Source organism: Oryza glaberrima, chromosome 8 (assembly GCF_000147395.1).
Source record: "Oryza glaberrima chromosome 8, OglaRS2, whole genome shotgun sequence".
In the NCBI taxonomy this organism is placed as follows: Eukaryota; Viridiplantae; Streptophyta; class Magnoliopsida; order Poales; family Poaceae; genus Oryza; species Oryza glaberrima.
In genome coordinates, this window is record NC_068333.1 from 22213021 (window position 1) to 22226656 (window position 13636).

The 13636-nt window shown below is 48.6% G+C and overlaps 2 protein-coding genes across 2 annotated transcripts; both read right to left on the reverse strand.

Moving 5' to 3' along the window:
* Positions 1 to 2192: 2192 nt before the first annotated feature.
* Positions 2193 to 9175, reverse strand: LOC127781479 (cytochrome P450 76M5-like). The gene is made up of 3 exons (XM_052308437.1): positions 9075 to 9175; positions 6471 to 6480; positions 2193 to 3509 (listed from the first exon to the last, which is right to left on the reverse strand). Exons 1-3 carry the CDS (start codon positions 9173 to 9175, stop codon positions 2193 to 2195), a joined length of 1428 nt encoding a protein of 475 aa, XP_052164397.1.
* Positions 9176 to 11133: 1958 nt separating this feature from the next.
* Positions 11134 to 12092, reverse strand: LOC127781485 (uncharacterized). The gene is made up of 2 exons (XM_052308447.1): positions 11886 to 12092; positions 11134 to 11696 (listed from the first exon to the last, which is right to left on the reverse strand). The coding sequence occupies exons 1-2, from the start codon at positions 11936 to 11938 to the stop codon at positions 11243 to 11245; spliced, it is 507 nt and encodes a 168-aa protein (XP_052164407.1). The 5' UTR covers positions 11939 to 12092; the 3' UTR covers positions 11134 to 11242.
* Positions 12093 to 13636: the final 1544 nt, after the last annotated feature.

Genomic DNA, 13636 nt, shown 5'->3' on the forward strand with positions numbered 1-13636 from the left:
TGCACCACCTGATTATTTTGTGACCAACTTTATTGATGGGTTAAAAGATGAAGTGAGGTCAGTAGTGCTAGTACAAAGACCCCAAGACCTGGATACAGCTTGCTCTGTTGCACTTTTACAGGAAGAGGCCCTGGAAGGACTTAGAACTGGCAATTTCAAGAAAAGTGATCAGTTAAGCAATTACATCAAGTCTTCTACTAGAAGTACAGTTATGCCTACCACTCCAACCTCAACTCAACAGAGGGTGACCTTCACTAGTCCTGAACCAACTAGACCAAAGGAAGACAGGGTGTCTGCACTCAAGGCTTACAGGAAATCCAAGGGCTTATGTTTCATTTGTGGTGAAAGATGGGGGAGGGACTATAAGTGTGCCAATTCAGTACAGCTAAATGTGGTACAGGAGCTAATGGAGGCCTTGCATACTGACAGTGAAGTGAGTTCAGATCTTGCTACCCCACCTGAAGAAGAAGAAGAAGGAGTGAATCTGTTGGCTATATCTCAACAGGCATTGAATGGGATTGAATCCAGGAAATCTATTCGACTTAGGGGGTGGATTCAGGGAACAGAGTTGCTTATGCTAGTAGATTCAGACAGTACCAATTCTTTTATTGATGAACATATTGGAAACAAACTGAATGGTGTGGAAGTGTTGCAGAAACCATTGAGGGTTCAGATAGCTGATGGGGGACAGCTGGAGTGTACTAAGGTTATTCCTGGTTGTACTTGGTGGATGCAAGGTCATAGTTTCAAAAATGATTTCACATTAATTCCTTTGGGTAATTACAACATCATTTTGGGAATGGACTGGCTGACTCAGCACAGTCCTATGCAGATCGACTGGAATCAAAAATGGGTGGAATTTTAATATAACCAACAGTTGATTCGGTTGATGGGAATTAATTCTAAGCCTTAGCAGTGTCTGGCAATATCTGGAGACCAATTGTTGGGGATGGCCAAAACTGGTTCTATTATGTACATGGTACAACTGTCAACAAGTAGCTCTGAGGAGAAACAGATTATACTAGTCCCTGTGCAGAAGTTATTGCAATAATTTGAGGATGTGTTTGCAGAACCAAAAGGCATGCCTCCTGTCAGGTATTGTGATCACAAAATTCCTTTGATTGATGGAGCCCAACCAGTGAACCTGAGACCCTACAGATACAATCCAGAACTCAAGAATGAGATAGAGAAACAAGTGTCTGAGATGCTAGAGTCAGGAGTTATCCAGCCCAGCCAAAGTGCATGGTCTTCACCTGCTTTACTTGTCAGGAAAAAGGATAGCACATGGAGGCTATGTGTTGATTACAGACAGCTCAATACATTAACCATCAAGAGCAAATATCCTGTTCCTATTATAGAAGAATTGTTGGATGAATTACATGGTTCAAAGTGGTTCTCCAAACTGGACTTGAGAGCAGGATACCACCAAATCAGAATGATGCCGGGAGAAGAACCTAAAACAGCCTTCCAAAATCAAATTTATAACCCACTTTTCTTCTCTCTCCTCTCTAATCCCTCCTTCATGTGCTTATAACCGTCTTATAGTCTGCTATTGTTCTTGCTCTTAGTCGGTAGTAACTCCTTTCTTGTCTGCTGACCCTATCCTTATTTGAGAATTTATCTCCGTTTAGGAACTGATATGCGGTATTCTCGCCGTGTGTGTTTATGTATATATGTGATATACCGAATTTAATATGCTACCACTAATATGCATAGCGTTGCGTAGCTTGAAACTTAAAGGTTGCAAGAATTGATAGAGATTGAAGTACCGGGGTTGTTGAAGAATAAGAGAAGTGGCAGTAGTATCTTCTAATAGTTTTATTTGACATTTAAACTGTGAAGTAAACCTATTCTCGTGAACATGCAGACAGTATGCTAGTATCCTAGTACGTACCACTACTACACTTAAATTTGATGAGAGGCAAGTATGGGGATGGCCTTGAGTGGAGTAACAAGAGCATTGACAGTAGTAAACTTCTCGCTAAGATCCAAAGTCTCCGCTGCCACACCGACAGGGAGCCTCCACTCGAACGCGTGAAGCAGCGACGCAAAAATGAATGGCACGACGCTTTATGCTATCCTACTAGATTTGCTTGTACTAGTTCACTAGAGGCAAGTATGGGGACGGCCTTGAGTGGGACAGTAAGGACATTGGCGGTGGTGAACTTCTCACTGACATCCAACTCCTTAGCCTACATGCCGTCGGGGAGCCTCCACTCGAACGCGTGCAGCAGCGACGCCAGTATGAATGGCACGACGCGCTCTGCCATCGGCAACCCCGGGCACAGCCTCCTTCCGGCCCCGAACGGGATGAACTCGAAGTCTTTACCTCGGAAATCCACCTCTGCTCTTTGCAGGAACCTCTCCAGCATGAACTCCTCCGGCCTCTCCCACGCTGTAGGGTCTCGCATGATAGCCCACACATTGAAGATCACAGTCGAGTCCTTCGGCACGGCGTAGCCGCCGATCTCCACGCCGTCCTCCGCCGCCCGGTGAGGCAGGAGGATCGGCGCCACCGGGTGAAGCCGCATTGCCTCCTTTATCACGGCCCGGAGGTATGACAACTTCTCCGTGTCGTTCTCCTCGATGGTTTTCTTGCCGGCGAGGACGTCCTCCATCTCCGCGCGCACCTTCGCCATTATGCTCGGGTTGCGGAGTAGCTCCGCCATTGCCCAGACCACCGTGTTGGAGATCGTGTCGATCCTGGCGCCGAAGGCGTCAAACATTACGGTGGTCACGTCGTCGCAGGCGATCTTGCCGGCGGACATGAGCTCGAGGAGGGAGTCCAGGAAGTCGCCGTGCTTCTTCGTCGAGGCGTCAGCGTCGGCGTCGGCCAAGCGGCTGTTGATTTTGTCATCCAAGATGCCGAACACCTTGTCGTAGCGCTTCTCCGCCCAGCGACGCCATCCCTGCAGGTCGAGCCGGCGGAGGAAGGGGAAAAGGTCGGAGACGTTCGGCTTCGCGATCGCCAAGATGATGTCCTCCAATGTTTCCCGTAACCCGTGCGCCGACTCCTTGCCGACGTCAACCACATCGGCGGAGAAGAAGGCGTTCGACACGATGTTGATCACGCCGCCGTACACGGCCTCGCTGACGTCGATCACCTCCGCGGCGTGCCCGGCGAAGTAGTTGACGATGTCCCGCACCTTGCGCTCGCGGACGCCGCGGGCAGCGGTGAGGCTCCGTGGCGAGAAGAAGTGCGTGGCCACCGCGCTGCGCAGCGTCTTCCAACGCGGGTCGGAGCTCGGCAGCCATATCATGGACCGGCCGGTTAACCCGCGCGCGCGGCTGATGTCCGGCACCGTGCGCGCCGCGAGGCGCCGGTCGTGCTTGGTGAACGCCTCCCTCGCCGCGTCGGGCGAGGAGACGACCACGGCGGTGACGAGGCCCAGCTTCAGCGTCATCACGGGCCCGTACTGCTCCCGTGCGAGGCGCGCAAGCTCGTGGTGCATGTCGCCGCTCAGGCTGAGCACGTTGCCGATCACCGGCAGCGGCGTCGGCCCAGGAGGCTGTTAGGTACTAGCAAGAACAAGCGAAAAACACAAGAGATTGTGGCAATTTGATATGTATTCCTCTCAGATCCAACAGGATCGAGCCGCCGCCGCCTTCGCCTCCAATTGCCAACTCAAGTTTCAGACATACAGCTACACATGTTTTTATACTCTGTTCCTACCAACTCCTTCACGAGCTACGCACACGCCGCACGCAGGCGACAACTCACGCTGTCCATTCAGGCCCATGGACCTTGATATTGGGCTTCCTATTACGCTTGGGTCTTCCTGCTTCTTCCTTGCCATCTTCAGTAACAGCTCCTTCCTGTAGCTTGTCATTTGCATCAGGGATCAACTCAGCTTGTTCATCGACTATGTCAGGAGTATGCCTGACAAGCCCCCACCCTTGGAAATTGGCTTGTCCCCAAGCCAAAGCTTCAGGAAAACGGTTGCGGAGTTCCTCCAAGTCTTCCCAGGTAGCCTCAGCTGGGAGAGAGTCAGACCAATGAATTAGCACTTGAGAGACAGTGTCATTACCTTTCTTAGCCAGTCGATTGTCCAGAGCAGCAATTGGGTATTGTAAAACAGAGTGAGAAGTAGGTAATTGCGGTTGAACAGGGGCTTGGAATCCAGTGGCAGATTTCAACTGGGACACATGGAAAACTGGATGGATAGAACTAGTTGGAGGTAATTGAAGTTTGTAAGCCACACCACCAATACGTTCCAAGATCTGAAATGGTCCAAAATACTTGAAAGAGAGCTTGTGATTCGCACGAGCAGCAACTGAAGTTTGAATATAAGGTTGTAATTTGAGATACACCCAATCTCCCACAGCAAACTCCCGGAAACTGCGATGCTTGTCTGCAAAATGTTTCATCTGCTGCTTGGCTCTGTTAAGATGCTGTTGTACTAACTGCTGCATAAGCTTTCGTTCAGACAACCAACTAGCAAGATCAGGAACAATACAGTCCTTGGAACTAATGCCAAAGTGGTTAGGGGTATGACCATATAAAACCTCAAAAGGAGAGGACTGAATAGCAGAGTGAAAAGAGGTGTTATACCAATATTCTGCTAAATGCAGCCAGGCAAACCATTTAGAAGGAACTGAGTGCACAAAACACCGAAGATAAATCTCAAGGCATTGATTGACTCGCTCTGTTTGACCATCGGATTGAGGGTGATAGGCTGAGCTTAGATGAAGTTTAGTACCAGCAAGATCAAAAAGGTGCTGCCACAAGTGACTAGTAAAGATTTTATCCCGGTCTGAAATTATCACCAAGGGCAGTCCATGCAGCTTGAATATATTCTTCATGAAAGCCTGAGCCACATCCAGAGCTGAAAAGGGATGAGCTAGAGGGACAAAATGAGCATACTTGGAAAATTTATCCACCACGACGAGGATACAGTTGAAATGATTCGATTTGGGCAATCCTTCAATGAAATCTAAGGATACAGTCTGCCAAGCACCTTCAGGAATTGGCAAAGGTTGTAGCAGTCCAGGATAACGAACACGATCTGGTTTAGCCTGTAAACAGATCTGACAATCCTTCACAAACTGCTGAACCATTTTCTTCATACCATGCCATGCAAACAGCTGCTTCAGTTTTCTGTAAGTGACCGGACTGCCCGAGTGACCCCCCATAGGACAAGCATGCATTTCATAAATCAATTTATTTTGGAGAACAGGGTTGTTACCAATCCAAATCTTTCCTTTATACCTGAGAATTCCAGCCTGTAGAGCGTAGTGTTCTCTAGCCGATGGTGACAGACTTAGTTCAGTTAGTAATTGGGTGGAAAAAGGATCATTGTGATACCCTTGCTCTACTTCCTGCAACCAAGAAGGCTGGCAGCTGGAAATATACATAAGTTCATCTGTATCATCTTGGAATTTTCGAGAGAGTGCATCTGCAGCTGCATTTTGAGCCCCCTTACGGTAACAAATCTTATAAGTGAGTCCCAATAACTTGGTAAACGCCTTATGTTGCCAGGGTGTATGAAGGCGCTGCTCCGAGAGGTGCATCAAACTATTGTGATCAGTAAGAATACAAAATTCCCCCATTTGTAAGTATGATCTCCAATGATCCACAGCCATAAGTATAGCCAAGTATTCCTTTTCATAGGTAGATAACCCCCTTGTACGAGAACCTAAGGCCTTACTGATATAAGCAATCGGATGATTGTCCTGTGACAACACTGCTCCAATACCAGTGTCTGAGGCATCAGTCTCAACAGTAAAGGGTTTCTGGAAATTAGGCAAGGCTAGAACAGGAGCCGATACTAAGGCTTGTTTGAGAGCTTGAAAAGCTGCCTCAGCCTCCTCTGTCCACAGAAACTGAACCCCCTTTCTGAGTAAATTAGCTAAAGGCTTACTGATAACTCCAAACCCCTTGACAAATTTTCTGTAATAACCAGCTAAACCCAGGAAACCTCTAAGTTTCTTAAGAGAAGTGGGAGTCTCCCAATTAAGCACTTCTTGCACCTTAGAATGGTCAGTCTGTACTCCAGCAGCACTGATAGTATGCCCTAGATAGGATAACTGTTTTTGAGCAAATGAACATTTACTGAGCTTAACTTGCCACTGATGCTTTCGAAGTAAAGATAGCACTTGGTGCAAATGGTCCAAGTGAGAATTCAGATCTGGGCTATAGATCAATATGTCGTCAAAAAACACCAGGGCGAACTGTCTAAGAACTGGCTTGAGGGTCTCATTCATTGCACTTTGGAAAGTAGCTGGAGCTCCAGTTAGACCGAAGGACATGACCTTGTATTCATAATGGCCAGTGTGAGTTTGAAACGCAGTTTTGTACTCTTCACCAGGTGCCATCCTGATTTGGTGATAACCAGCCCTGAGGTCCAACTTAGAGAACCAAGTAGCACCAGCCAATTCATCAAGCAGCTCATCGATAACTGGCATTGGGTAGGTACTCTTGACAGTAATAGCATTCAACTTCCTATAATCAATCACCAATCTCCATGTACCATCCTTTTTCTTAACAAGTAATGCTGGAGAAGAGAAGGCACTTTGACTGTGTTGGATAATCCCAGAGTTTAACATTTCTGTCACCTGAGTCTCAATTTCATTCTTTAAAGCAGGGTTGAATCTGTAAGGCCTGAGATTCACAGGAGCTGCCCCTGGAAGCAAAGGTATATGATGGTCACAGTTCCTCTTTGGGGGTAAACCAGTTGGTGCATCAAAGACATCCTGGAATTGTTGAATTAAGGGTTGAACAACAGGAGGTATAGTATTGTCAGTCAGAGATTCCACTGCAGCCAGTTGAATCAAGTACATGAGTGCTCCTTGTTTGGCCATGCCCAAACACTGATCTAGAGACACTGCAGTGCAGAGACCAGAGTTTGGTACTATACCCTGCAACTTAACTACTTGATTGTTCACAGTGATTTCCATCCATTTGTTGCTCCAGTCCACATGCATAGGACTAAATTGTTCTAACCAATCCATCCCGAGTATTACATCATAGCCCCCCAAGGACAACAATCTGAAAGTATTGACAAAATTGTGTCCCTGCATCCACCATCGGCAATTAGCTAACTCATGAGAGCAAGTCAGTGATCCACCATCTGCTAACTGAACTGACAAACTTTTGGCTAATGGAGTGACCCCCTTTAATTTGGATCCAACTTGCACATCCATAAAGGAATGTGTGCTTCCAGAATCCACAAGCATGAGGAGCTCAAAATCTTGGACCCAACCTCTCAATTTAATGGATTTAGAGGATTCAGTACCCCATAGTGCTTGCTGAGATATAGCCATCAAAACACTATTATCACTGTCCTCAGATACCGGAGCAGATTCAGCACCACTTGCAAATACATCTGACTGAAGATGATCAACGAGCTCTTGTACTACATGTAATTGAACAGATGTAGCACACTTATGATCCTTAGACCAGCGTTCCCCACAAACAAAACAAAGTCCTTTAGATCTACGATATGATTTAAGTGCTGCTAGTCTGTCTTCTCTAGCTCGAGCAGATTCTAAACCCCTCCTATCTTCAGTAGCTGGTGTAACATTGGCCTTTGGAGATACCAGTTGCTGCCCAGGCAAACTAGCTCTTGGAGTGGTTTTAAACACTACAGGATTGTCAGGTTTTCGATAAACAGTAGACTTGATTCCTTCAGTAGCTTCTTCCTGCAAAAGAGCAATAGCACAGGCCGAATCCAAGTCTTGGGGGCGTTGCACCAACACCACAGTACGGATATCACTATGAAGTCCTTCAATGAAAACAGTCACCAAGTACACCGGAAGCAAAGAACTGTCGTAAGCTAGGAGCTGATGCATAAGACTGTCGAACTTTTCAACATATTCAGACACTGATCCTTCCTGTTTAATACGCAGCCATTGGCGAATCAATGCCTGCTGACGATCCCTAGAAAACCTGGAACACACCAGTTCACATAGTGCCACCCAAGTAATACCCTCCATCTGCTTCCTGACTGACTGAAGCCAAAATGCAGCATTACCACAGAAATTCAATGTAGCAATCTTAACCCAATGATTTGGATGAATCCCATACACATCAAAGTACTGCTCGCAATTAGACTTCCACATTTGAGGATTCTCACCATTGAATTGGGGACAGGTCATGGGGGAGACAGTACTACTTAGATTAACTAATTCACCAGCACTCTTAGGAGAATTGAAAGGGGATTCAATACCAAATGGAATTGGGGAGCGAAAGTGAGTGTTATGCATACCATCTGGGGGTGTGACGGGTTCCTCCTTGGCGATTCCTCCATTACCGACTGAAGTGCGGCTGGTCCAGGGCTCTGCACCAGGTCGACTGATGCTGTTCTCCAGATGTTCCACTTTTGTACTGAGTTCCGACATAGATTTCCCGAGCTCTTCCACCTTCTTCTCCACGGCTGGAATACGCGCCTCTACAGATTTCTTCAGCTCCTGATAATCTGCTCGGGTGCGCTCCTCCCCTTCCACCCTCTTCCTCTCATTCTCCGCAATGGTCTTGAGCAACAGATCGAATTTCGCCTCTAGATCCATCTCACAGCCCTAGTATTGAACTCTCTCTTCTCCCCTCTCCGAATCTAGCTAACCAGATCAAGGGAGCCGAAACTTTTGCGGATCCACACCACCGAAGCAGCGGGATCCCACCTATCACTGGAATTTTACAGCCCGATCAAGAGAAATTTTGGGGAATTCGAGAGGCTCTGATACTAGATTGTTAGGTACTAGCAAGAACAAGCGAAAAACACAAGAGATTGTGGCAATTTGATATGTATTCCTCTCAGATCCAACAGGATCGAGCCGCCGCCGCCTTCGCCTCCAATTGCCAACTCAAGTTTCAGACATACAGCTACACATGTTTTTATACTCTGTTCCTACCAACTCCTTCATGAGCTACGCACACGCCGCACGCAGGCGACAACTCACGCTGTCCATTCAGGCCCATGGACCTTGATATTGGGCTTCCTATTACGCTTGGGTCTTCCTGCTTCTTCCTTGCCATCTTCAGTAACAGCTCCTTCCTGTAGCTTGTCATTTGCATCAGGGATCAACTCAGCTTGTTCATCGACTATGTCAGGAGTATGCCTGACAGAGGCAGACGCCGCTGTGCGCGGCGCGTCGTGCAGGCGAGGTGGTAGTAGTAGTAGTAGTAGACCATCGCCGCGGCGAGCGCTGCACATAGCAGCCACGCCTCGCGCTCCATTGCGGACGTGCGCGTGTACGCAAACTCTGGGGGCGTCGTATCTCCGGTATAAGTGGAGCTAGATTTAAACGTACGAGTCGACGCCGAGGTAAGGACTGGAGTACCACAAACAAATGTGTTCCGATTTCCGAAGAAACCATGCATTTCGTAGCAGCCGTTACTGTGTTTGTAGCGACTTGGAAGTTGGAATAATGGCGTTCCTCCCGTTCATGTTAGGGATGAAAACGGAGCGGATAGTTTCCGTCCGCTCCGGATAAAAACGAATACGGATACCTTTCGGATCGGATAATTCTCGGATAGTTCGAATACGGATACGAATACGGATATTTTCTCTCGGATACGAATACGAATATGGCATCAGGGTTTCCGTCGGATACAGATAATAATTCGGATATCCGGTGAACAGTGCTATTCGGATATCCGTAGAAGCCATAAGACATACCCCATTACTTTATAACTCTATGACCTTCAATATACCTTTTAGATTTTAATAGTAGTTTATCTCTTAACACTAGTCCACATTATTAATATTATTTAAAATTTTAAAAATATTTATAAATTATACTACATTTAATATAAAATGAGCTAATTATATATGTTGATATTTGTTTCTATTAGAAGTTGAATTCGTTTTCGTGTTCCAAGAAAAATTTGTTTCCGTATTCATGTCCGATCATATTCGATTCTTATTCGTATTCGAGATAGTCCGTATTTGTTTCCGTATTCGAGCTATCTGTATTCGTTTCCGTATCCGGCAAAAAATATGAAAACGAATATGGTATGAGCATTATCCGTCCGTATCCGCTCCGTTTTCATCCCTAGTTCAAGTGGACGACTTTATCACTACAAGTCAGCCAGAGTTTTTGCTCACACTATTTTCTGGACTCACTCGTGATACGCCAGTGTCGCACACAAGTCGGTCAGCTTTGGCCAAAATCCACGGCAACCACAAGCAAAATCAAACACATGTACAAGCGAACAATTTGTTCATTGTTGTCACCTGCACTACGTACGTACAGCATCACGGTTCCGGCCCATGGGCGCCGTAGTAAACAGTTCATGTTCTTACTTCGTTTCTAACTTTCTACCGGTAATTGCTGGTGGTATGGATAGTTACAAGTCGAAATAAGACCACACCTATCGCCTTCCGGTGACCAGTGTTTTGTCAGCGTTTCAATCTATCTGCTTGATTCGTGGTAGTGAGACCAAGGGCTGCACATGAGCGCACATTTTAGGTAATCTAGATGATGACAGATCTTCATTATCTGCGTCTACTGCGATGAAGTTTAAGTGTAAGGTCTTGTTTGGCTAATGAGTTAGGGAAATGATTTCACACCCACTAAAACACATCTTTAAATCTTAACCATTCATTCTTTCTTCTCCATTTAATCCTAACTCCTTCCTCATTTCCCTACTATCGCAAATCCCACTTTTTTATCCTATTATCCAAACAAACCCTAATTGTGTAACTGATATAGATTTTAGGCTTTTAGTGATAAAAAAAGACCAAGACCAAAAAGCTGGAACGGCGATTCAGTCCATGGACCCCTCTCGTGTTAGTATGACCGCATCGTGCACGTCTCATGGGCATTTTGGGCTGCACCTGTCCAACTCAATGTTTTAGCTATCTATGTGTTTTATGGGTCTTGTTTGTGGGGCTTAAGAATCTAAGAAGCATCTTCTAACTTCAGATTTATTTTCTGGATTCTACAATTGTAATTCTCAGAATCTGTGTGAGAATCCATACTATTTAAAAAGTTAGAGATTCTAAGAGAAACTGTAGTTGCTAGAAACTCTACAAACATGCCCATAATCACCACGTCTTATGTGACTTAAGAAAACCCCTAGCTTCCACAGCTGCGTGCGTGCCGATGCATGTGCTGACAGCTGTATTGATTAAAATCTCGTTGCATGGTGTTAGCATTTGCCAGTTTGGAGTATGTTGTATTGTGGGAGAATGTGTGCCGGTGTGATGTGATTTAAATTGTTCTTAGTCTTAGTACATAAACTTATATGATGATGAATTTAGGAAGGAGGGAGTACAGTCCAAACCCAACCTGCTTGCTCTCACAGCCATGGCGACCACCGGCGATTCCGCCGCCGCCCCTGGCGTGGTCCGGCGCCTCCTCGCTCACCTCGACTCCCACCAGCAACTCCTCGCCGCTTGCCACGACGCCTGGTCGCGCTCGCTCGCCCACTTCGCCTCGCTCGACGAGGACCTCGCAGCCCGCTCCGCGTCGCTCGACGATGCCCTAGCGCCGCCGTGGACGCCTCCACCAGCTTCGAGTCCCTCGCGTCACTCGAGGCCTGCAAGGCCGCCGTCCCCGTGCGCCTCGCCGAGGTCGAGACGGCGCTGTCCGCGGCCGTCGCGGAGGCCGAGTCCGCGGAGCCCCCGCCCGCCGACGTCCGTGGGGCCTCCGGTGGATGTGCGGCCGCATGGACGCTCCCGTGCTGTGGCGCTTCACTGCGGCCCGCCGGCGGGAGCTCGCTGCCGTCCGGAAGGAGGTCGGCCCCGTCGTTGCTGCGAAGGATGGTGCAGGTGAGGACCAGTTCTGGGTGCTCGGCATACTGTTGCGCTTGTTATTTGATTCCGATGGCTGGAAGCCGCCGAAGATAGGAGATACGTTGGTTGAGAGGGCGGTTGCTACCGCTGCTCAAAACAACAAACGACTCAAAATGAAAAAAAAAATCACTTGAAGCTCATCCGCACCTAGTCACGGCTAAAGGAGCCGCCATTTGTGCCTCGTCGATACCTAGCCCCATAGCTGCCTCGCCAACCACCGCGCGGCGCGGCGCCGCAACACCCCCGCGCGCCCCTGTTGCATCGTGCGCAAGAGAAGAGGTAGCGGCAGCGGCGGCGAGGGATGTGGCAGTGGCGGGAGCGGCAGCGGAGTCGGTGGTGGTGGCACTAGAGAGAGAAGAGAGAGGAAAGGGGATAGAGATGAAGAGAGATGTGAAGAGAGGAGGAAGAGGGGGGGTTGAGAATGACATGTGGGGCCCATATGGGTCCCACCATTTTTTAATTATTTTGTGTGTGAGACTGATAAGTGGGTCCCACGGGTTTTATTTTTTCTAGATCAAATTGACACGTAAGCGCTACGTCAGATGAAGACCGAGTCAAATTAGTCACGTAGACGCCACGTCAACTAAAACCGCCATCTAAACCGCCGAGGGACCTTATGTGCACCGGTTTTAATAGTTGAGGGACCCATTGTATCTGGTTATCCAACTGAAGGACGAAAATTGGATTCGTTGACAAGTTAATGGACCTCAGATAAACTTATTTCTAATTAGAAACATTGGAGCTCCCTCTAAAATTATTTATCATATGACGATAGAAAATGTAGGTTTAAATGTTGTCTATTTTATTCAGCCACACCTTCTATTTCTTTCTGGTTCCATAGCACGAGGCGGCGATCACAGCGATAGCCGAATAGCCAGCCAGGAGCCAGCGCGGCATGGCATCCGGCATGGCGGTATTTGCGGCGGGACGTGCAGACGCCGGCGCCTGTAGGCTGAGGGCACTCACAATGCGTCACCGGTTTCTGAGGAGCCAAAACTACCACCTAGACTAAGAACTTTATAAGCAACATTCTTCACGGTGCATGTGATCTACTTTTCCTTCACAGTGGATCCCACCCGTGGTCCTCACTTTTTATCTCTCTCTCCCTTTCCCACGACCTTTGGATCGCTCCCCATCCTCTACTGCGCCGCCGGCGCCCATTCTCTCTCTCCCGCCCACCGCAACCGTCCCTCTCCCCCTCCACCGCTCTCCCCCACCGAATCTGGTAGCTGGCCAGCGGTGAACGATCCCAAGGCAGTCTCGGCGGAGGGTGCCTACGGTGGACGACCCGGAGACAGAGGGCTCTAGTGGCGACGCGGCGGAGACGGCGGCGGGGCAGCGATGGCGGTGGGGCGGCGAGATTCATCCCCCTCTCCTCCCCCAAAGCGGCGGCGGGGTGGTGATGGTGGCGAGATCCACCCCCTCTCCTCCCCCGAAGCGGCGGCAAGGACGGCGACGACGCCGAGGCGGCCACCCTCTCCTCCCCTGATGCGTCGGCGACGACGGTGAGCGCGGGGATGGCGCCAAGGCGGCCACCCTCTCCTCTCCCGAAGCAGCGGCGATGGCGGCGACTAGAGGGAGGGTCGACGAGCTCCCCAGCAACGGCACAGAACGAGGGCTGCCGTCGTGTTGAGCTCCTCGGCGGTTGTCGATGCTGCCTCCTCCGGCAAGATCCCTTCCCGTTCACCTCCTCCTCATCGCATCTCCTCTACTCCTCTCTCTCTCCCTTCCCTGTGTCGTGTGCATGACACAAAAGTGTGGGCCCAAACCTGTAATTTCTGATAAGAAACTCTTGACAACATTTAGCTCCCCGTTCTTCAGGAAGCACCGCAAAAATCCGACGTGGAGGAGAATCTCCGACCTGGTCTCCCCAGGCTGAATGCCCCGTCACTGCACTG

What these genes read in the sequence shown, in the direction of transcription:
- LOC127781485 (XM_052308447.1), bottom strand. Translation starts at nt 11,938, where the DNA reads ATGGGGCTAGGTATCGACGAGGCACAAATGGCGGCTCCTTTAGCCGTG. An exon ending in GCTCCTTTAGCCGTGACTAG is followed by an intron (nt 11,697 to 11,885) that starts GTGCGGATGAGC and finishes CATCCTTCGCAG; the next exon opens with CAACGACGGGGCCGACCTCC.
- LOC127781479 (XM_052308437.1), bottom strand. Translation starts at nt 9,175, where the DNA reads ATGGAGCGCGAGGCGTGGCTGCTATGTGCAGCGCTCGCCGCGGCGATG.